The sequence below is a fragment of the Bombyx mandarina genome, chromosome 21 (assembly GCF_030267445.1).
Source record: "Bombyx mandarina strain Sakado chromosome 21, ASM3026744v2".
In the NCBI taxonomy this organism is placed as follows: Eukaryota; Metazoa; Arthropoda; class Insecta; order Lepidoptera; family Bombycidae; genus Bombyx; species Bombyx mandarina.
Window position 1 is genome coordinate 7,737,761 of NC_143227.1, and position 25,182 is coordinate 7,762,942.

General features: G+C 44.7%; 1 protein-coding gene across 1 annotated transcript in view; it reads left to right on the top strand.

Moving 5' to 3' along the window:
• Positions 1 to 3,430, top strand: part of NGR-A21 (neuropeptide receptor A21) — a 114,227-nt gene extending 110,797 nt beyond the window's left edge. The window contains exon 6 of the mRNA XM_028170776.2: positions 2,544 to 3,430. Coding sequence (XP_028026577.2) covers positions 2,544 to 2,676 — 133 coding nt within the window. The 3' untranslated portion in view covers positions 2,677 to 3,430. The remainder of the gene's footprint in view (positions 1 to 2,543) is intronic.
• Positions 3,431 to 25,182: the final 21,752 nt, after the last annotated feature.

Sequence of the window (25,182 nt, forward strand, 5' to 3'; positions counted from 1 at the left end):
TGGCTAGATAGGTAGGAATTGTTTCTGTTGAGTAATATTGTTACGCCGGTAGGAGTAACGCCATCTATTGCCGAATAGCCGAACGAATATGGAAGGATCTAGTAACATCTAGACCGCTCGAGGAGTGCAACGCCATCTATTGTCAGATAGCGGAAACACATAATACTCGACTTTTGTGGAATATTCTCGACGATTCTAGGAATTTCATTTCGACTATAAAAGCGTTGCAGAGATGTTACGCAGTCTGTCCCACCCACAGAATCAACCCTGCTACTCTCAAACCTGCACCTCGTCACCCCTGCCTCAATAGGCAAGGAGATCCAGTCCGGGCAGAAGGGTTTCCTCGAGGCCCACTCCGCGCTCCCGCAAAGGGACGCCACGCCCCGCACGACACGCAGTTAGTTAGTAATCGGAACAGCGAACGGATCAACTGAAGCGAAGCGAACGAAGCGAATTTAGACTTTTCAAATGTTTGTGAAATGTTTTAAGTGTTCTAAGTGATAAATACAGTTTTAAGTTGCACTTTGGTGGAACATTTATTTATCCTAAGCCCCAGCGCGTAACAATATGTACAAATGAGATTTCGTCTAAAAGTACGACGGACTCCGTTAAGCACTTAACATTAGACGGGGCATGAACGTCTATCAAACCAAAGAAATATATGCTATTTTGTTTAGTAAATATTCACGATTAACTACAGTTTTATCCATTTTTCCCATCTTTACAAGAAAATAGCATTAACAATACAGAAAAGAAAATGTAAAAATTGCAATGAATATAAAGCCTTAGGTGTCAGTGGTTACTGTCAAATTTCAGTTGCTGAACGAAAACTAAATAGTTCTAATAAATAGTCGTCGACGGTAGCGTACGCCACCGTGGTCCGTTCGCAGGTAACAGACGACCAGCTTCAGCGACAAAGTAATAACAGAATAACTTTTTTTTTTAATTTTTTTATTGCTTAGATGGGTGACGAGCTCACAGCTCAACTGGTGTTAAGTGGTTACTGGAGCCCATAGACATCAACGACATTAATGCGCCACCCACCTTGAGATATAAGTTCTAAGGTCCCAGTATAGTTACAACGGCTGTCCCACCCTTCAAACCGAAACGCATTACTGCTTCACGGCAGAAATAGGTAGGGTAGTGGTACCTACCCATGCGGACTCACAAGAGGTCCTACCACCAGATAATTATACTTCTTATTAAAAAAAAATCGTTATAGGTGATAGCGAGTTTGGGATTCGAATAATGCCACAAATGTCTGATGGAGAAGGCGATGGGAAACCGTTGTAATACTTTCCGAAGACAGTCCACAAATACCCGAAGTAGTTGCTAGTCACGTATACAGGTTTTATTTAGCTAATAAATTGTAATGATTCACATGAGTGAACACGAATTCTCAATTTCGTCTTTTTCCTGTTGATACAGAATGTCGTTTCTATTTTGAAATATATATTTTTCCCTAAATATTATTTGCTGTAGTTTAAGATTTTATACCAGAATGAACAAATTCTTATGCTAAAATTATATGAAAACGCACGCGTAATTCATTCATGAGCACAATATGAAATCGAATGTGTTCTGGTTTTTACTGGTGGTAGGACCTCTTGTGAGTCCGCGCGGGTGGGTACCACCACCCTGCCTATTTCTACCGTGAAGCAGTAATGCGTTTCGGTTTGAAGGGTGGGGCAGCCGTTGTAACTATACGTGAGACCTTAGAACTTATATCTCAAGGTGGGTGGCGCATTTACGTTGTGTATGTCTATGGGCTCCAGTAACCACTTAACACCAGGTGGGCTGTGAGCTCGTCCAACCATCTAAGCAATAAAAAAATAAAAAAAAGTATTGATGTGTAGGTATGTGAAAAAATGTTTTTTCTATACTTGCACTGTGAGACTTTAGCGCCCCTGCAACATAGCAAAAGTTCAAAAACCATGTCATTATTAAGTAGTTGTTTCGTTTTAATTGCTTCTACAGTAGAGTTTTGATTTCATAGTAGTTATGCACTTAAATAAATATAAATTCATCGTGAAACGAATAATACCAAGAAAACAATCCTACAACCCACGTGATAGTGTAATTGTGGTGATTACAAAAGCCGGTACAGCTATGGTTGCCATATTGGAAAAGGAAATCTTTTATTCTATTCTATTTTTGCTTTAAACACCCAGAGATATTCAGTCAAAATACTAATTGCATTGGGTGAAAATGTAGCTCTTACTCGCACAATGTTGGTTAAATCTTTAAGAAGCTTTGTCCGAAAATAGACACCGCTACTAATTATACATAATCATCATAATACTTTCATAATAGGAACTTATTAGGAGAAAAAAGAAGTACTTTGTTTGCATTTTATTGAGTCTTAGTATCATTTTTGAAACTAGATAGTTATAATAAGTATTCTGGCAAATCTCTGCGCCCATCATAGCCCACGTGAGAAAAACGTTTTGATGCCAACAAAATGAGTTTCTTGTGCAATATACCACCTTATTTGTATTACATTTATGTATGTTGAATTGGCTAATATATTGTTATCTTTACAGAGAATCGGGAGGTCATCATGCATCGATCCTTCGTCGTGGTGATAACAACACATCATCCGTTAGATTGACGACAATCAGATCTCTCCGGTCTTCGGCAAAATACTCGAATGGACAGAACATTAGTTTGTTATAACAAGGGCGCAAGCCAGCAACGGCTGGTGTGATCCTCGAGGAAACCCTCACGAACAATGACATTCCTTTAAGCCAAATCAGCTGTGTGTATTGTTTAGAAAAAAACAAAATGAGGAACCGGCTTAAATACAACGATTTTTCTGTCTAAATTACTTTTTTGAATTGTGTGAATTTCAGTTTTTTTGTTCAGTATTTTCTAGAATATAACTACTCTGTTTCTGAAACTATTTGATAGACATTAAAGTGAGTAAGGTACCTAATGTTAAATATTAATTTTTGTATAAAATTTATTGTTATAAATAGATGTCTAAAGTAATCAAATAAAAATAAATGTAATTAGAACTTAAATAATTGACAAAATGGCCTATCTAAATACCTGCTTGATCTGCATACCATATACATTTTTGTTTCAAAGAATGTATATTTCACTGTAGCTGTTAAAGAAGAAGGCGTTTTTTTAAGAAAAAAAAAAACAAGCAGGAACTTCATAACTTTAGTTACTATTAAAGTTCTAGATTGTTATCTAGGTTGTGTTTACATTCGGAATGCGGGCTTAGTTCACAAGTTTGTGCGTGTCTAGCTCCTTTTATTATCTTTCTTTATAAGAGGAGCGAGTGAGATATAGTACGACAACTAATATACCTGAGAGGCATTTTCCTGGAACCGAATCGGTGTAATGATAAAAATGACATTGAGAAATGGAATTCCGTAAATAGAACGCCTAATTCCAGAACTAACTTAAAAGAAAAAGAAAATGAAAATATTATATATTATGTACATATATTTGATTTAAATATTGTATTGCGTCTTGTTTTTTTCGTAATAAAAAAAACTAACTTATTGAGAACTACTGAATTGATTTTTTTAGTATCGATAAACAAGTACAAATATACAATCGATAACAACTCGCACATCGTAAGTCATTGATGAAACTATGCCTGAACTTCCTGAACTTCAATAAACTATGCAAGTTTTAACACACACAGATAAGTGACACATAAAAACATAGATTACAAACTAAAAAAATTATCTAAAAACAATATTTTTTTGAAATAAAAAAACATAACAAATAATACCACCGATTCACATATTATGGTTATTTAGTAATGTATGTATTTTAAAAAAAAACCATAGTCGAGTAATTTAAAACGGTAATATTGTGGTGCATGAAATAAATTTACGAAATCTACCTCTTTACTTGTAAACGTTATAGCTTGTTTAAGCTTGAATGATAATATTTGAAAATAAGCTCAACTAGGTGGCTGGTGGAATTATGTATGTGAAACAAACAAATTATAAAAAGATAGCCGGCAAGATGAATACTAATTCAACGACAAAAAATTGGAATCTCTTTATTTCGTGAAAATTTTATTGAATATATTATAAAAAAAAATATCGGTTCATTGGGTGTTAGTTAAATGATTAGCTGAGCCTGTTGATGACACAATTCCGCTAATAAATAAAATTATTGATTTTTTTTCATTGCGGCAAGGTGAAAATTGCGTGCGGCGAAGGTGCTAACTGCGGTGACCCCATAGCCAAAGCTCGGACTTTGACCTCGGGGAGGATTGGACGCTTGGGCGAGAGTGCAGCGGAGTCTTTTAGTGGGTAGGGCCTGTGTCCTATCCCAACATCTGCGAACCGTCCAGTCTCACATAAACCGCGCGCCTCCTAAGTGCAGAGATCGCGTAGGAGGTTGAGCCACTGACCCATCTGAGCCCTAATAAACAATCTAGTGGAAATGGCGAGGAAATAACAGTCATAAAATTCAACGCTCACTTGTCTAGAAAACATTTTAGGTTTGTACTCCTTCATAGCGTTGGAGACATGTCTCGCGACATTACTGCTGAGTCGAGATACTTTTGAAAAGATAAAATATAAAGTATACATGTGAAGGTTTCCAACGTTTACTGTCAGTTCCAATGTAACTTATCGTGAAGGTTGTTTGGTGTCTCAAACTGCTTGAGGCACTGCCTAATTATAAAATTAGCTATTCGTATTTAGCTTGCATCGCATTACGTGCCGTCATTACTTACATTAATAGAGAAGAAAGCGAAATAGGATTAAGCTTAGTAGGATTTTGGAGTGGAATATGTAGAGAACTGTTAATGCAAAGAGATTAAAAAGATTACTCTATAATGTCAGACTAGACAAAGTTTCCTTTTTGAGATACAAACCTTAAAGATCTTTTCTTAAATTGATCCGTAGATTGATCCTATATATTCGTACCTCGTCAAGGACGACATGAAATGCTATACGTGATTGTCAAGTTGTGTTAATAAAGTAAATGAGTTTAACCTCAATTGAAATTTCAATTAGACAGATCTTCGGATAGATTTAAATTATTATGTTCCTGGTTAATACTTTAAAACGAAATGGTAGGAAATTATATACTAGTAAACCAATCAATTGAAGGACCGAAAAGGATTCGTTTTAGTTACGGATTTGCTCAGGAGACATTTAAGAGTACCCCTAAGTCGCAGAAACATTAAGGAAAATCGTTTGACCATGACAAATGTCCTCAACTTTGGAATATGCAAACACCTTTTAGAGCATTCGTCTTGGTTCGATTTTTCGGTAAATAATCGATCTTCTCTTAAATCGGGCACCGGCTTATCTAAGTAAGTTCTTTACCTAACATGACTTTACATAACTAAAGCTCTGTGTTGAGTCTAATTTCGTATCAGAAATGTATTGTTGTATCGTTTATATAAAAAGCAATAATCAGTGCATATTACAGTATTGAGTTGTGTAAAAAAAGTTGAAATCGTAGACTTCTATTTAGATAAAAGAAAGTGAATTAAATTAAATTTAATGGCAATGTAGTAAAGCGAAATGAATCTGCCTGTGCGTATTGTTTAAGTGTTTTAAATTTTATCATAATAGAATCTAGTCGTTACAATGTTTCTATCGCCAGCTTAGATTAATTATTTAAAATTATATAATATAAAAAACTCAGCATAGATGTTTTCGCATATAGTGATCTTAAATTTTGTAACTTTATAAAATAGAATATTGTAAATACGTTGTAACATGTGTAGGAATCATTAGAGAACATTAAACTTGGTTTGAAACTTTTGTGTATTCATTGTTTCCTATTCTTAACAAAAAAAAAGATACTTAAATGGTATTAGCCAAAAGCTATAACAAACAAGCTAAGTTTTAATAATACCAACGAATTCGAGGCGATAAAAAATAATATACACTACACAACGAAGGACATTGTAAGATTGCCATTCGAAGGTGCTGGTAGTGTAGGGTATTGCAAACCCTCATAGCACCACCACCTATACCACCACTAAGCGCCACCATCCTACCAACTTCTGCAGTGAAGTAGTCAAAAGGTCAAAAGGCGACAAAAGCCGAGACCAAAGCTGCTTTTTTTTTTTTTTTTTTTTTTTTTTCATTCTCGCTCACGACTCGGTCGTGCGCGGACGTGCTTTCCGATCCGTGGCCCGCTTGCGAGCTGCGTCTCTGAACTCACAGCTGTGCTCGACAGTGTAGTGACCGTGAATACATCGTGCTTACAATTCGGTAGTGCGGACGTTCCGATCCGTTGGTTGCTTGCGATCTGCGTCTCGGAGTCCATTTTTGTGCGCTAAAGTGTTGTAACCGCGAACCCACCCCTTACCAACTGTCTTTTTCAAGACAAAACCAATCGCTACGATCAGGCTTCCTATGGCACTATCACAGGCTAGCGATTTCCTAACCCTTCCCAAAACAACAGTCTTTTTCAAGACTAGACCCCCGCTCGCGATTCTGCCTGCTGTAGCACTATACAGCCCGAGCGGGTTCCTTTCCTTTTCCCCGCCGATTGCCGTTTTCAAGGCATAGGCATTCCCCCCCCCTGCTCCTTGCTGTCCTGCAGCACAGGGGGGTTACAAATCCTATCCGGGGCCTCGCCTTTCGGCGAGTTCAACAACAGTCCCGGGGCCGCCCCCCCCGGGCAAGAAGACCGAAGAATGGATCAAGAAGACGTTAGTGATATTGTCGGGTTCCTCCGGGATAGGTACCCGTCAATTAGGGCCGAGTACCTAGAGTTTAGGGCCGCCCGTGGCAATCCCTCCCCCCCGCGTCCGTCGCCGCGTACTTTAAACGTGCCTCGGAGGCACGCGCCGCGCCCCCCGCCGCCGCGTCAAGTTCGAGCGCACGTTCCGACGTAGCGACTCACGAAGCGCCTAGCGCTACCCCCACCCCCGCACCCGCGTCGATCGCGTCATCGCTCGTCTCTTCCGTCGCGACCTCGATCGTTTCAAATAGTTCAGGCTCCGATACCGAATCGGAGATGGACTTTGAATCCGCGTCCAGCCCTCAGCCCGGAACCTCGGATGGTTTCCAAACGGTTACCCGCGGTAAGAAACGTACCCGCGTCGCGGAGTCCCGGAGCTCCTCGACAAAACAGACGAAATCCGCGTCCGCCTCTCGACCGAAGGTAGTAATCACACCGGAGTCGGACTCCGCGCGCCGCGTAACCCCACCGCCGCGTCCCAAGCCCGCGCCCGCTCCTAAAGTAGCTGCCCCGCCCCCGCTGATACTTCAAGAGAAGACAGCGTGGAATCGCGTATCCCAGGCCCTTCAGGCAAATAAAATTAACTACACCCATGCGCGTAACGTCGCGCATGGGATTCAGATTAAGGTCGCAACGCCGGGCGACCATAGGGCCCTCTCAGCATACCTCCGAAAGGAGAACATAGGTTTCCACACCTATGCTCTTCAGGAGGACCGCGAGCTCCGCGTAGTAATACGCGGAGTACCGAAAGAACTAGACAGACTATGTTAAGGAGGATCTGATCGCTCAGTCACTCCCTATAGTTAGTGTGCATCGGATCCACAGTGGGCGGGGCAAGCAGCCCTATAATATGATTCTCGTCGCGTTGAAGCCAACCCCGGAGGCAAAAAAGAAAATCTCATGCCTCTCGACAGTTTGCGGCCTATCCGGGGTCTCCATCGAAGCCCCCCATAAACGTGGCACTCCCGGGCAGTGCTACAGGTGCCAACTCTATGGCCACTCGGCGCGTAATTGCCACGCGCGTCCCCGCTGCGTGAAGTGCCTCGGCGATCACGCTACGTTAGATTGCTCGCGAGTTAGGGAAACCGCGACCGAACCCCCCAGTTGTGTCCTATGCCTTAAGCAAGGGCACCCCGCGAACTACCGTGGATGTCCTAGGGCTCCGCGAAAACGTCCAACCCACCCAGCTCCGCGAACCGTCGGCCCAAAGACTTCGGCACCTCCAGTGCCGAAACCCGCCTTCGTGCCGGCTGCAGTTCCCACGGTCTCGGCGTGGAAAAAGCCGCTGCCGTATACGAAGGCGGGAACGGAAACCGCACCCCCGCCCCCGCTCGTGACACGCCCCGCGCCCCAGCCCCTGCTCGCACCTCGCCCCGCGCCCGCGTTCCGTCCCCCGCAACCCTCTGCCGTCAACGACTTCGCGCTCGTGCGCGACTTCGTCACCGCGGTCAACTTCGACCGTCTGCGATCGTTCGCAGACGCGATACGTAGGTCGGTAACCCCCGAACAGCGGCTCGCGGCCGCTTTCGATCACATGGACGTCTACGAGTCCGTGTCCCGCACGTTATAAAAATTATTTACCGGTAACCAATGGCGCAAAAAGGTAGAGAAAAACCGTATTCCCTTACGTTAGCATTCTATAATGCTAACGAACTCGCGCGGCAACGCGATCAAATTTTCGAATTCCTCCGCGATAATCTTATAGATATTCTATTAGTGCAGGAAACCTGTCTGAAGCCCTCGCGTCGCGACCCGAAAGTCGCGAATTACGTCATGGTTAGGAATGACAGACTCACCGCCTCCAAAGGCGGGACTGCCATTTACTATAGGCGGGCCCTGCACGTTGTCCCTCTCGATACTCCCTCGCTCTCACATATCGAGGCGTCAGTGTGCCGTATCTCGCTGACGGGACACCAGCCGATCGTCATCGCATCCGTTTATCTCCCCCCGGACAAGCCCCTTCTGAGCAGTGACATCGAGTCACTGTTCGGCATGGGAGACTCCGTCATCCTGGCAGGCGATTTAAATTGCCACCACACTAGGTGGAACTGCCATCGTACAAACGTTAACGGTAGGCGTCTCGACGCGTTTATAGACGACCTCACCTTTGAAGTAATCGGTCCCCCAACTCCAACATGTTATCCGTATAACATCGCGCTCCGTCCGAGCACTATAGACCTGGCATTGCTTAGGAACGTAACTTTGCGCTTGCGTTGCATCGAAGCACTGTCAGTGCTCGACTCAGACCACCGACCTGTCGTTATGCAGCTCGGTCGCCCTCACAGCCCAGTCACTGTCACGAGGACCATGGTGGATTGGAATAAGCTGGGCACGTGCCTAGCCGAAGCCGCTCCGCCAATCCTCCCTTACGGCCCGGATTCGAATCTATCCCCCGAGGACACCGTCGAATCCATAAACATCATTACCGATCACATCTCTTCCGCGATCATTAGATCTTCAAAAGAAGTCGATGTGGAGGACACCGCATCAGACTGTCCCCCGATCTTAGGAATCTCTTAAGAGTTAGGAACGCGGCAATCCGGGCCTACGATCGTCTTCCCACGCATTCAAACCGGATTCGGATGCGTCGTCTACAACGCGAAGTCCACTCCCGCTTAAGCGACGCGCGTAACGATAATTGGCATAGTTATTTAGAACAACTCGCGCCCTCCCACCAAGCATACTGGCGACTAGCTAGGACTCTCAAATCCGAAACTACCGCTACTATGCCTCCCCTCGTACGCCCTTCAGGCCAACCACCGGCATTCGATGACGATGACAAGGCTGAGCTGCTGGCCGATGCACTGCAAAAGCAGTGCACCACCAGCACTCAACACGCGGACCCCGAACACACCGAGTTAGTCGACAGGGAGGTCGAGCGCAGAGCTTCCCTGCCGCCCTCGGACGCGTTACCCCCCATTACCACTGACGAAGTTAGAGACGCGATCCACAACCTACAACCTAGGAAGGCACCCGGCTCCGACGGCATCCGCAACCGCGCGCTAAAACTTTTGCCAGTCCAACTGATAGCAATGTTGGCTACAATTTTAAATGCCGCTATGACGCATTGCATCTTTCCCGCGGTGTGGAAAGAAGCGGACGTTATCGGTATACATAAGCCGGGCAAACCGAGAAACGAAACTTCTAGTTACCGTCCGATTAGTCTCCTCCCGACGATAGGAAAAATTTACGAACGGCTCCTTAGGAAACGCCTCTGGAATTTTGTTACCGCGAACAAAATTCTCATAGACGAACAGTTCGGATTCCGCTCTAAACACTCGTGCGTACAACAAGTGCATCGCCTCACGGAGCACATCCTGATAGGACTAAATAGGCGTAAACAAATCCCGACCGGCGCCCTCTTCTTCGACATCGCAAAGGCGTTCGACAAAGTCTGGCACAACGGTTTAATTTATAAACTGTACAACATGGGAGTGCCAGACAGACTCGTGCTCATCATACGAGACTTCTTGTCGAACCGTTCGTTTCGATATCGAGTAGAGGGAACTCGTTCTCGTCCCCGTCAACTGACCGCCGGAGTCCCGCAAGGCTCCACGCTCTCCCCGTTATTATTTAGTTTGTATATCAATGATATACCCCGGTCTCCGGAGACCCATCTAGCGCTTTTCGCCGATGACACGGCTATCTACTACTCGTGTAGGAAGATGTCGCTGCTTCATCGGCGACTCCAGATCGCAGTAGCCACCATGGGACAGGGGTTCCGGAAGTGGCGAATTGACATCAACCCCACGAAAAGCGCAGCGGTGCTCTTCAAAAGGGGTCGCCCTCCGAACATCACTTCGAGCATCCCACTCCGTAGTAGGCGCGCAAACACCTCCGCCGTTAGTCCCATCACTCTCTTTGGCCAGCCCATACCGTGGGTCTCGAAGGTCAAATATCTAGGCGTCACCCTCGACAGAGGGATGACATTCCGTCCCCATATAAAAACGGTACGCGACCGCGCCGCTTTTATTCTAGGACGACTCTATCCAATGCTTTGTAGTCGAAGCAAACTGTCCCTCCGTAATAAGGTAACTCTCTACAAAACTTGTATACGCCCCGTCATGACGTATGCAAGCATAGTGTTCGCTCACGCAGCCCGCACCCACTTGAAATCCCTTCAGGTTATTCAATCACGATTCTGCAGGATAGCCGTCGGAGCGCCTTGGTTCCTTAGGAATGTGGATCTCCACGACGACCTGGAGCTCGACTCTTTTAGTAAGTATCTACAGTCGGCATCGCTGCGCCATTTTGAGAAGGCGGCACGACATGAGAACCCTCTCATCGTAGCCGCTGGAAATTACATACCCGACCCAGTAGACCGAATGGTAAACCGTCGACGTCGCCCAAAGCAGCTTTTATAGTTAAATAATTTATAAGTCGTATTTATTTATGCCTACATATATGTACTTAACATATTCATTTATGCACACGATGTACAGAATCTTAATGTCCAACGAGTGACAAAAAATACTATTAAACTATTTTAAAATCTCAAACTCTTTAGGGAGCAATAGCTCTTTAATAAAAGAGCACAAAATAAATCTCATATGAGACGCAGTTAAAATTTAGTTTCCTATTTAATCAATTTCTACTCAATCAACCTCATAGAAAATAATTTACATTAATTATTAACAAGTTTCTTTGAATGATACACATAGTTGTATAGACAACTGCGAACAGCTAACCCAGCTGCGCAATTTGTGGTAAACGCTTCGCTAACTTCGGCTCTGTGTCAGTGGAAATCAAATCTTACCGCTCGGTTGAGAGTCCTGTGAGCTAAATTGAGGCGTTAAAAATGTGACTTTGATGCATACAATAATGCGAACACAGAACGAACGTTTTGACCAAATAATTAAAATTAATATGATAATAAAAATACCTGGTGTTAAGTAATTACTTGAGCCCATAGACATTTACAACGTAAATGCGCCACCCACCTTAAGATATAAGTTCTAAGATCTCAGTATAGTTACAACGGATGCCCTACCCTCAAACCGAAACGCATTACTGCTTCACGGCAGAAATAGGCAGGGTGGTGGTACCTACCCACGCGGACTCACAAGAGGTTAAAACACCAGTTTAAAATAAATAATAGAGTAATTATACAAGATGAAACAATTTTGACAGCGCAATGTAAAGAGTTTTGATGAATGTCGTCGGTCACTCAGCAATTTACCGGCATCGAAGTTCAAAAAGCGGTGGGAGCTTATGGAATTTTTCTTCGTAAATTCATATTCAATGCGTTCACGAGACATGGACGATGAAGAAATTGACCTGCTTTGCCCGTTGGTAGATGCTGTGTGTTGTGACGTGAGTCGATAATGTGTCCAGCTATTAGTTATTTCAAGATTCAGCCTTTACACTGTTTGGCGGCATACATATGATGCTTATGAAACCACCGGGCTTCAGAGAGATCCATGGTTTACCGAACGCATTTAATACCACAGATCCAACAAGATCTAAAACAGTCACGATAAACCGAACCGAAAAACTTTCCAAACTAGCTTTACGGCCAAGTATAGAAGAGAAAAACCATATTTTTATTGTATTTATGAGTGAATTAGCTCACGGGTCACCTGGTAAGCGGTTACCCGAGCCTTTAGATGTTATAATGTGAGCCATCAACCTCGAAACCTGAAGTATTATAATTTCTGCTTCGCTGTAGGAATAGGTGAGATATTTATCCGAGCGGGCTAACAATACGCCCAATAAGTTCCAGTTTACGATGGCAATGAGCTAGTATAATACTGAGAGTACGTATAATTACACCATACAGCCAAAACTAAAATACGTTGTACATATTAAGCAAACGTTTAGAGGTGGAGACAAGGACACAAGAAACAATGGAGGCGTTTAAGTGAAAATGCTTGAATTCCACGTTTAATTAATTTGATAGTTTTTTTTTTTATTGCCCTTGTAGGCAGACGAGCATACGGCCCACCTAATGGTGATGGTTGCCGTCGCCCATGGACTTCAGCAATGCCAGGGCAGAGTCAAGCAGCTGCTTACCGTTAAGTACTCTCCACAAGCCTCGTTTGGAAGAAGGACATGTCATAGCGCTCGGGAAACACCGTGGAGGGTGTATGACTTATTTTAAATATTATTAAGTATGTTTTGATGTGCAATAAGTATACTCTACTCCTTCCTCTAACTCTCTATTGTCCTTGAACGTGCTAAAGATTTGGCATACATACGCTCGAAAAACACTACCCTCCTTGGGCTAACGCGTAATTATTTCTAGAAATAGTCTATATTCAATAGCTATCGCCAAAATACTCATATAATCTCATATATAGTTGGCGTTGCTAAGTAACGAATGCCAATGAAGGATTAGAAAGGTTATCGAACTCTATCACGGTCGTATTATCGGGTCAGCCAAAGATAAAGTTATAACGAACATAACCCATTGAATAATTGTCTCTGTATTGAATTGTGCATAGTTTAATTTTTTTTGTTTCTATTTTTTGGCGTGAAGTAGTCATATGTGACGGTTTAAGGTGGGACAGTTGAAACTGTATTTTGACTGTTCTATCTACTGACTGACTTGGTAGTATAGTGGGTAGTGTCCTTGATTCCTGGCCAAGGGTCATAGGTTCGATTCCCACAACGGCAAGCATTCATGATGACCAATATATTATTTAATATTTAAACGTATTTCAGTCTCTGGTTGCCATAGTTTAGGGAATCCTAGCTTGGCGAAAGTAGACCGTGTCTGACTTGTTCGCTTATATTGTACGAGTATTGTCATTACCTAATTAGTAGTGGCAGTCACTCGTTATATCAAAGAGATAAATATGGCCTAATCACAGATGGGCCATGATGATGTATCTATAGGTGTAAAAAACTTTTACCTTTTATTAAAAAGTCGTAAGCTCAGATCAAAACTTCATCTAGAATCTTCAGAAAAAGTCTTCACTTAGCCATAGCTCTTATATTACCATCAATCATGATTACATCTGACGGCTTCAACGGAAGTAAAGATCGTGTAAGGTTTTCTCATTTTATATTCCGAATAAAATCTGCCTAGTACCTACTAATAGTAAAATTATAACATCGTACTTGCCATATCGACAAAGCTATCACGGATTCGTGCGGCGGTAATTCGTTAATCTCATATTGATGGAAGCGAAATTGCTTTTAGATTAATGCTAACAACACGAATATTAGTTTTCCAATAAGAACAAAACATTTCGTAAATTGCTCGGCCATCTGCAAGTTTGTCTCGGTCGTTTACAACCGCTGTCACACAAATTACCCTTCGTGAACCGCGAAGTTGTGTGACTTACTTAAACAGACTTCGAAACGTCCAACGTATGATGAATCCGTGCGTTAAAAGCCCGAGTTAATAGACTGGTTTATTTATATTACAAAGTTTACAGTGAGCTCAAAATCTATTCGATGTTAGGCAGTTACCGGATCTTATCACACTGGTGTTTGTAGTTGTATATATGCAGGTCTACTGTATCTCCAGCCAACAGTAGTATTAAGGGCATCAGTGATTCAGCACGTGTAGCATTCATAGTCTAAGTGTCCTCAGTCCCCCAATCGTCCTCTTCGGCAAATCAATACCCAGGACCAGGAAGTTCAAGTTCCTGGAGTCACCCTGGATGCATCGATGACATGCCGCCCGCACATAAAATCTGTGCGCGACCGCACCGCCTTTATCTTTACAGACTTACCCTATGATTTGTAAGCGAAGTAAAATGTCCCTTCGAAATAAGGTGACACTGCAAAACTTGCTTACGACCCGTCATGGCGTACGCGAGTGTGGTATTCGCTCACGCGGCCCGCACGATCATAGACTCCTCCCAACTTCAATCGTCTTTTTGCAGGTTAGCCGTCGGAGCGCCGAGGTTCGTGAGGAACGTCGACCTACACGACGACCCCGGCATCGAATCGATCCGGAAACACTTGAAATCAGCGTCGGAACGGAACTTCGATAAGGCTGTGTCATGAAAATCACCTTATCGACTGTCGACGCCCTAGACTTGTCCTTACAGATCCATCAGATCTAACAGCTTTAGAGGCCTTCAGCTCTAACATTAGGAGCAGACTTAGGACTCTGGTATCGTACTCGTTGAACTCGGCAAAGAGTGTGACGTGCAATCTAATCCATTAGCCTGCTGAGTTTCTTACCGGAATCTTCTCAACGGGTCGCAAAGCCCATAAGATAGTAGATGCATTCGCGAAGCAGCTGCCCTTGAGCCCTTAGACCTCTTTCGAAGGCTCTCGGGCAGCTGTTAGCAAATTTCACTCCTCCTGGCCTTTGCTCACCCTCTTGTCCTGGTGAAACTGAAAAGGCATCTGGGCCGCCAGTACTCCTTCTTCCATAAAAAAAATTAACTTTTTATATAAAACTATTATGCCATGATCTATTGCTCCAGATTGTAGTATATTTTTGAAGACGTTTCATTCAATAACGGTTCCCAGAAAGAACATTGTCTGTTTTTCGCTGATAAGCCTATAAAGATCAATGATCAACCAAACGATAAAAATTTAAAAACAAGTGTCCCTGTTATAATTTTGTTTAGATTAATTGAATTGAATTATAATTTTTATTTTTTATTGAATCATTTTAACGCACTGTATACGATGTGTTCATTCAAAAATATGTTAAACTGCACAACGTCTTCTCGTCCAAAATACCCCAGTGCCTTAAGACAAAGGCGTACAACCAATGTGTGTTACCAGTGATGACTTACGGCTCGGAGACGTGGTGCTTTACTAGGGATCTTTTTAGAAGGCTCAAAGTCGCGCAGCGAGCTATGGAGAGGGCTATGCTCGGCATTTCTCTACGTGATCGAATCCAAAATGAGGAGATCCGTAGAAGAACGAAGGTTGCTGACATAGCCCGTAGAATTAGTGAACTGAAGTGGCAATGGGCCGGCCACATAGCACGAAGAGAGGACGGTCGATGGGGCAGAAAGATCCTGGAGTGGCGACCACGTACTGGCAAGCGCAGTGTGGGACGCCACCTACTAGATGGACCGACGACCTAGTAAAAAGCGCTGGGTCTCGTTGGATGCAGGTGGCAATGGACCGGTCGCACTGGAAATCTATTGGAGAGGCCTATGTTCAGCAGTGGACGGCGATAGGCTGAAATGATGATGATGATACGATGTGTTCTATTTAGAATAGTTCCAGCACGGAACGGAATATACTGGGAATTAACGGATCGTTCATCTTCTCATAACGATCATATTAGACAGATATACCTTATAATATATAATAACCTTTTAGAAAAATGCTAATGCCGAGCAAATTTCCATTCTAATTTAATTTAAACAATTATTCTAGCGTCTGTTCTCAAACGTCCCGCAATCTATTCAAAATTATGTTAAAATACAAAAACAAATAATTTGTAGTAAAATAGTTCTGAGCGGAATTTCGTAAAAGAAAATCTTGTAACATTTTCATAAAACACACATTACCTCTCAGTTACTTGTGTACCGTAAACAGTTTTTCGCGACCCTACCAAACAGATCCAATTAGTGATACAAGAGGTTCTAATGGCCCGTACTATTTTCTTGGATAGATTTTTTTTCCGCAACACAATACTTTTTAATGGGGTCTATTTCAAAGATCACCATGTACACGTATTGTCATTCAATGAACCTGAGCCTGGAATTTTTGCATTGTCGTTTATACATAATATAATCAAGATTAGAAACGTGTGATGTGCTTTTGTGATTTCAAATGTCCTGCAAAAATTTCCTTGCTGTACCTTCGATTTTTTTGGACACACCCATGTCTTCATCTACAATATATTATGTTTATGTTATGTTTTCATAAATAAAGCAAACTTTGAGCTTACGTATTGTATACGAAAACCCATATCACCCTTAAAACCTAAGAATCTATTATGAGTAAGCATAGAATTCTTACTTTTTTTTTATCCTACCTATGCTGATAGACTTTGAGAGCCTATTTCAGCTTCACCCTAACGTTTTAAGTGAGCTCGTGGGGCTCAAACCGGAGAGTTGCTAACACTGATCCTAGCAAGAGCAGTGCTTCGCAGAATCTACCACCGGATCGGAAACGCTACCCACTGAGAAGATCCGCGAGAAACTCAGTGGGCTAACTTCCTACACGCCCAATAATTACGATATCTACTTATAAACTACAGAATATTTTGATTTTCAGTGCATAACTTTATCCCCTCAACTTAAAAGGTATATACGACGGAAACCACCCAATTGCATCAATCGATTCGAATCACGAGCTTACTGGAAGATTAAAGTATCTCGAGATAGAAATAGCATCTAATAAATAATACTGAATAAATCAAGGAACGTGCTCAATCTCAATATAAAGAATTGTTATACTTAGATATTTGCTATTAACTATACCCGCGTATTTCTTTTTTTTTTTGCTATGGCACGACTGCGATTGAGATCATGATCCATCTAGGTTAAGTCATACTATGTAAGAGACTATAGACATTAGAACTTGAGTACCGCCACCCACTTCGGGACGTGAGAACTAATATATTATAATGATATAGCTCTTCCGACCTTCACAGCACTGCTTTGCAGTTAAAATAGGCCGGGCGGTTGTGGTAGCACAGCTTATAAAACGCCCTACCAACAATAGAGAGGCAAGTTATAATTGATCCGGGCTTATTATACGATGTTATTACAAGTAAAAATTTTGGTCGATTGTTTTTTCCTCATATGCTTGAACGAGCTCTCGATCCACCCCCTGTTATGAGCTGAGCATCCACCTTGAGACATGAGTGCTAAATCTCACTTTTGTACATTACGACATACCCATCCTTCAAACCGAAACGCATTAAAAAAACTTATGTGTGCCTACGGGATGTCAATACTGGTATGACACATCGCTCTCTACCAGGGCCATTATCTTTTAGTTCACGACGAGTTTGAATTTTATGAATTTGCTATGACGGATAGAGGCTGGTTCAATGAAGTTTTTAAAATGATGACGTCAGCTTCGCTGACGCCAATCTCTTCATCATTATCATGCCTTCCATAGTGACAGTAATTAAGACTCACTTTTCCAATGAATTCCATTTATTACATTTCAATAAGTGTACAACGATAGCAACAGAGAGCTTCGCTGCGTTCGACTGCTCGACTCGGAATGTGCTTTCTTTTCTACTTATGTTGAAGATTATATCAGCATTACCCTAGCGCATGGGTGAGCTGTCGGGGTTCAAACCAGGAGGCGTTGCTAACACTAACCGTAACAAGAGCACCGCTTCGCAGAATCTACCACCGGATCGGAAATGCGACCCACTGAAAGATCCGGCGGGAAACTCAGTCGGCTGTGTCTATGGGGTTTTGTGCGACAATAGTCACTCGTACTATAGTAGAAAGTGTGGGTAGCTTAGTCATGAATTCTCTTGAATACCGTCTAAAATAGTTGTTGACATGCTAGTTGTTGACATGCGTAGTTGTTGACATGCGTAGTTGTTGACATGCGTAGTTGTTGACATGCGTAGTTGTTGACATGCGTAGTTGTTGACATGCGTAGTTGACATTACTGGTGGTAGGACCTCTTGTGAGTCCGCACGGGTAGGTACCACCACCCTGCTATTACTGCCGTGAAGCAGTAATGCGTTTCGGTTGAAGGTGGGCAGCCGTTGTAACTATAATTGAGACCTTAGAACTTATATCTCGAGTTGAGTGGCGCATTTACGTTGTAGATGTCTATGGGCTCCAGTAACCACTTAACACCAGGTGGCTATGAGCTCGTTCACTCATCTAAGCAATAAATAAAAAAAATAGCATTAAGGAAACAGTTGACTTTAGCTGTTTTAGTTAACTAAATAGTGATGTTGTGCCGACAGCTATAATACAATCTCAACCATAATATACACATTTCAAAGAATATCTAATTATTTTGAGTGACAGGAATCAGTAATGGTCATAAGTTTTGGTATAACACATTCCTTAATAATAAAATATTTAGGTCACAAGTTTACAAAAGCGCCAAAAATAAAAAATGACGCTTGGTATGTCGAAGAATTGGCCATCTAAGTGGCAATGCGCTCGGTCTGCTTACTGAAGAGCCGACAAAACTGCGAGTCGATTGACCACTCGCATAACTATACCACGATCTCCTTTACGACATAAACAAACATATCGTAACCATGTAGCGAGAATTAACTAACTGCGATACGAACGGTGGTATCCGTGAGGACTTCTAAAGCGCCATCTATCATAATTTTCCAGTACAATTTAGTTTTGTTCTTTAGTGACATCTGGAGTCACATGTTGATATTACTTCAAATTGTGTTCCTTTTAACTTCGTAATGAGTGTTGATTTTCAGAGTTTCAGGGTTGTCCAATGTTCAGAGTTTTTCTACTTAATACAATTAAAATACAAGAGATGGCGCTGTTATAAATGTATTTTAAATGTATTCTCAAAATTGTTGTTAGAATTTAACGCCTTGTTTAGATGCAACCTAAGACATGTTTTTATTATCTATTTGAATTTGCAAACGTCTAAAATGCTACTCGCAATTATGGCGCCTGCAAAAGCCCTTAAGAACCCGTCAAGTGTTTTATTTATAACTAGCGACCCGCCCTCGCTTCGCTTCGGAAACATTAAAACACACATGAAACCAAAAAAAAATATAAAAAAAAAAATAAAAAAAAGTAGCCTATGTTCATCAGGGACAATGTCGGCTTCTAATGGAAAAGAATTTGTCAAATCGGTCCAGTAGTTTCGGAGCCTATTCGAAACAAACAAGATTCCGATAGAGGCACCCGTCACGTGCGGACGTGCTCATCGACCACTCGATCGCCCGGTCTTTGTTCGCCCGGCTTTTGTTAGCCCGGCCATTGTTCGCGCGGCCTGTGTTCGTGGTACATCTGCCGACTAAGTGCTCTTTCTGGAAGTTTTTATTTGTTTGTTTCCTTTTGTTGTTTCTGTGTTCGTGGTACATCTGCCGACAAACTGTTTCCCTGGAAGTGTTTAATTGTTCTGTTTCTTTTTGTTATTTCTGTTTTGCTGTGTTTTTTCTTGTCCTGTAGTAATCGTGCCGCATCGTCACCTGTGTTCAATAGAACCGCTCAGGTCCGAGAATTGGGGCCTCGCCGCAAGGCGAGTGTTTCAAGACCCGGGGCCGCCCCACCTGGGCACTCAGCGATCATCATGGACGCTGTATTCGCGAATTCCTCCGACTTCGCCACCCACAGCTCGCCTCAGAGTTCTGGCCTTCAAGGCCGATCACACCGCGAGCCCTCTCGTGGACTCCGGCGAGCTCGCTGCTCCTGCGTCGCCTGTACCTGCGTGCAAAGCTTCTGCATCGAGCACCGCAGCCTCCGTCGTGCCTGCCGTTCCGCGTCGCCTATACTGGCGAGTAAAACTGCTGCGTCGTCCGCCGTGGCCACCGTTCCAGCAGCGCGATTATCCGCAGCCTCCGTCGTGCCCTCCAAAACACCTGCTCGTAGGTCACCTGCGCCCGCCTCCTCGTCCTCCGACTCTGACTCGGAGATGGAGTCGACCTCGCTCCCGCCTCATCGACGGATGGATCACCCTGGTACATAAGGGTAAGAAGCGCGCCGCGGAGTCTCGAGCTCCCGCGGCCGCTAAATTAGCAAAGCCGCGAACGCGTCGCGCCCCCGCCCTCAGACTCCCGTTGCGCCTCCAGCCCGTGCCACTCCGTCACCGCGTCCGGTGGCACAAAATAAAACCCAGACCCCTCCCCCGGTTATCCTTCAAGAGAAGGCAGCTTGGGATCGAGTTTCTCTAGCCCTTAAGGCCAAAAATATCAACTTCACGAATGCCCGTAACCTCGCGAACGGCATTCAAATTAAGGTTCGAACACCCGACGACCATAGGGCCCTCTCTTCTTACCTCCGTAAGGAACGTATAAGTTACCACACGTATACGCTCCAGGAGGAGCGCGAACTCCGTGCCGTCATACGTGGCATCCCTAAAGAGTTGGATGCCGAGCTTCAAGGCCGACCTTCTCGAACAAGGCCTACCGGTTAACTCCGTACACCGCATGCACACAGGTCGCGGAAGGGAGCCATATAATATGGTTCTCGTCGCCCTCCAGCCTACCCCCGAGGGTAAGCAAATATTCAACATCCGAACGGTCTGTAGCCTTTCCGGAATCCGTCGAAACCCCACACAAGAAAGGCACACCTAGCCAGTGCCATAACTGCCAATTATACGGGCATTCTTCCCGTAACTGTCACGCGCGCCCCCGATGCGTCAAGTGTTTAGGCGATCACGCCACGGCCCTCTGCACTCGCGATCAAAAAACCGCGACGGAACCGCCTAGCTGCGTCCTGTGTCGAACACAGGGTCACCCCGCAAATTACCGCGGATGCCCCCGAGCCCCGAAAATAAATCGCCGCGTCGCCCGCCAAAACCGCCTCCGAGCTTCCGGCCCAGACATCAAAGCCTCGGCACCCTCTGTGTCGCAGGCTAAGCCAGCGTTCGTTCCGGCGCCGGTGCCCAGTGTCTCGGCCTGGGCGAAACCGCTGCCGTACACGAACACGGCTACAACTCCCTCCTCCGCGATTCGTCCCGCCCCGCGACTCGTCCCTCTCCCGCGACTTGCCCTCCGACCGCGTCCGACAATCTCGCTTTAGCGATCGACTTCTTTCAGTCGATCAACTTTGAGCGCGTTAACGCTTTGGGCGACGCCATTCGCGCTGCCTCCACTGCACAACACTTTATCGCCGTTGTGCAAGAATACGCCGACGTATACGCGTCATTAAATACGTACGTCCTCCCCTCACTCCGCCGGTAATCAATGGCGTATATAAGTAGAATAAAGCCCCTATCCGTAACGATAGGATTTTTTAACGCTTACGGTCTCGCAAATCAACGTGATCAGGTTTCTGACTTTTTGCGTGACCATCAAATTGATATTTTTTAGTGCAGGAGACCCTACTTAAGCCCGCGCGCCGTGACCCTAAAATCGCGAACTATAACATGGTCAGGAACGACAGGCTCTCTGCGTGGTGGTGGTACCGTCATTTACTATAGAAGAGCCCTGCATTGCGTCCCGCTCGATCCTCCCGCGCTCGCTAATATCGAAGCATCAGTGTGCCGAATCTCACTGACGGGACACGCGCCGATCGTTATCGCGTCCGTTTATCTTCCACCGGATAAGATCGTTCTAAGCAGTGATATCGAGGCGCTGCTCGGCATGGGGAGCTCTGTCATTCTGGCGGGCGACCTAAATTGTAAACACATCAGGTGGAACTCACACACCACAACCCCGAATGGCAGGCGGCTTGACGCGTTAGTCGATGATCTCGCCTTCGATATCGTCGCTCCGCTAACCCGACTCACTACCCGCTAAATATCGCGCATCGCCCGGATATACTCGACATAGCGTTATTAAAAAACGTAACTCTGCGCTTACACTCGATCGAAGTAGTTTCAGAGTTAGATTCAGACCACCGTCCCGTCGTTATGAAGCTCGGTCGCGCTCCCGATTCCGTTCCCGTCACGAGGACTGTGGTGGATTGGCACACGCTGGGCATCAGCCTGGCTGAATCTGATCCACCATCGCTCCCGTTTAACCCGGACTCTACCCCGTCTCCTCAGGATACCGCTGAAGCCATAGACATCTTAACGTCACACATCACCTCGACATTAGATAGGTCATCGAAACAAGTTGTAGCGGAGGACTTCCTTCACCGCTTCAAATTGTCCGACGATATTAGGGAACTCCTTAGAGCTAAGAACGCCTCGATACGCGCCTACGACAGGTATCCTACCGCGGAAAATCGTATTCGAATGCGTGCCCTACAACGCGACGTAAAGTCTCGCATCGCCGAAGTCCGAGATGCCAGATGGTCTGATTTCTTAGAAGGACTCGCGCCCTCCCAAAGGTCTTACTACCGCTTAGCTCGTACTCTCAAATCGGATACGGTAGTAACTATGCCCCCCTCGTAGGCCCCTCAGGCCGACTCGCGGCGTTGATGATGACGAAAAAGCAGAGCTGCTGGCCGATACATTGCAAACCCAGTGCACGCCCAGCACTCAATCCGTGGACCCTGTTCATGTAGAATTAGTAGACAGTGAGGTAGAACGCAGAGCCTCCTTGCCACCCTCGGATGCGTTACCACCCGTCACCCCGATGGAAGTTAAAGACTTGATCAAAGACCTACGTCCTCGCAAGGCTCCCGGTTCCGACGGTATATCCAACCGCGTTATTAAACTTCTACCCGTCCAACTCATCGTGATGTTGGCATCTATTTTCAATGCCGCTATGGCGAACTGTATCTTTCCCGCGGTGTGGAAAGAAGCGGACGTTATCGGCATACATAAACCCGGTAAACCAAAAAATCATCCGACGAGCTACCGCCCGATTAGCCTCCTCATGTCTCTAGGCAAACTGTATGAGCGTCTGCTCTACAAACGCCTCAGAGACTTCGTCTCATCCAAGGGCATTCTCATCGATGAACAATTCGGATTCCGTACAAATCACTCATGCGTTCAACAGGTGCACCGCCTCACGGAGCACATTCTTGTGGGGCTTAATCGACCAAAACCGTTATACACGGGAGCTCTCTTCTTCGACGACGTCGCAAAAGCGTTCGACAAAGTCTGGCACAACGGTTTGATTTTCAAACTATTCAACATGGGCGTGCCGGATAGTCTCGTGCTCATCATACGGGACTTCTTGTCGAACCGCTCTTTTCGATATCGAGTCGAGGGAACCCGCTCCTCCCCACGACCTCTCACAGCTGGAGTCCCGCAAGGCTCTGTCCTCTCACCCCTCCTATTTAGCTTATTCGTTAACGATATTCCCCGGTCGCCGCCGACCCATTTAGCTTTATTCGCCGACGACACGACTGTTTACTATTCAGTAGAAACAAGTCCCTAATCGCGAAGAAGCTTCAGAGCGCAGCCCTAGCCCTAGGACAGTGGTTCCGAAAATGGCGCATAGACATCAACCCAGCGAAAAGTACTGCGGTGCTATTTCAGAGGGGAAGCTCCACACGGATTTCCTCCCGTATTAGGAGGAGGAATCTCACACCCCCGATTACTCTCTTTAGTCAATCCATACCCTGGGCCAGGAAGGTCAAGTACCTGGGCGTTACCCTGGATGCATCGATGACATTCCGCCCGCATATAAAATCAGTCCGTGACCGTGCCGCGTTTATTCTCGGTAGACTCTACCCCATGATCTGTAAGCGGAGTAAAATGTCCCTTCGGAACAAGGTGACACTTTACAAAACTTGCATAAGGCCCGTCATGACTTACGCGAGTGTGGTGTTCGCTCACGCGGCCCGCACACACATAGACACCCTTCAATCTCTACAATCCCGCTTTTGCAGGTTAGCCGTCGGAGCTCCGTGGTTCGTGAGGAACGTTGACCTACACGACGACCTGGGCCTCGAATCTATCAGAAATACATGAAGTCAGCGTCGGAACGTACTTCGATAAGGCTATGCGTCATGATAATCGCCTTATCGTAGCCGCCGCTGACTACTCCCCGAATCCTGATCATGCAGGAGCCAGTCACCGTCGACGCCCTAGACACGTCCCTACGGATCCATCAGATCCAATAACCTTTACACTAGACGCCTTCAGCCTCTAGGAGCAGGCTTAGGGGACCTCGGTAACCGTACTCGTCGAACTCGACAAAGAGTTCGCCGTGCAACCTAACCCATGAATCAGCTGCTGAGTTTCTCGCCGGATCTTCTCAGCGGGTCGCGATTCCGATCCGGTAGTAGATTCATTCGCGAAGCAGCTACCTCTTGAGTGTAGGTCTCCTTCGGAGCGCTCCGGGCAGCTGTTTAGCAAATCCCACCCCTCCTGGCTGAGCCTTTGCTCGCCCACCTGTCCTGGTGAAACTGGAAAGGCCTCCGGGCCACCAGTATCCTTCAATCATAAAAAAAAAAAAAAAAAAAAAAAAGAAACAAACAAACAAACAAATCTTTCCTCTTTATAATATAAGTATAATATAGATTTAAATAACTATAAAATTTTCGAAAAATTAAAAAGGTTTAATGTTTATAAAAACGGATCAAAAATCTATAATCTTGTATCGAAACTGGGTGATTCCACAACTAAAATGACATTGTCTGATAGAACAATGGATGCACAAAAGAATTACGAGGGCGGCACTGAACATTTCGGGAATTAACGAAGTGACACAACATTACTATTTAAAAATGTATTTATTGCTTTTCGGAAGTATTCTCCGCGAAATTTGACACATTTTTCCATACGATGGAACCAATCATTAAAGCAACCATTCCATTCGGAAATTGGGGTCTCCAAAATGGCCGTTTTGTAGGCGTCCACAGCTTCTTCAGGTGATGAAAATCTCTGTCCACGCAATTTATTCTTTTATTTAGGGAAAGTATAGAAATCATAGGACTTAGGTCGGGGCTGTACGGCGGATGGTTTAATAATTCTATGTTTTCTTGCTCTAAAAAACTCTTTTTGTTCTGTGCGCGGTGTGAGAACTCGCAATGTCGTGATGGAGGATGATGCGGCGGTTTGCAGTTCTCTTTACGGAGTTCAGAAACGACCTGTGGCAAACAA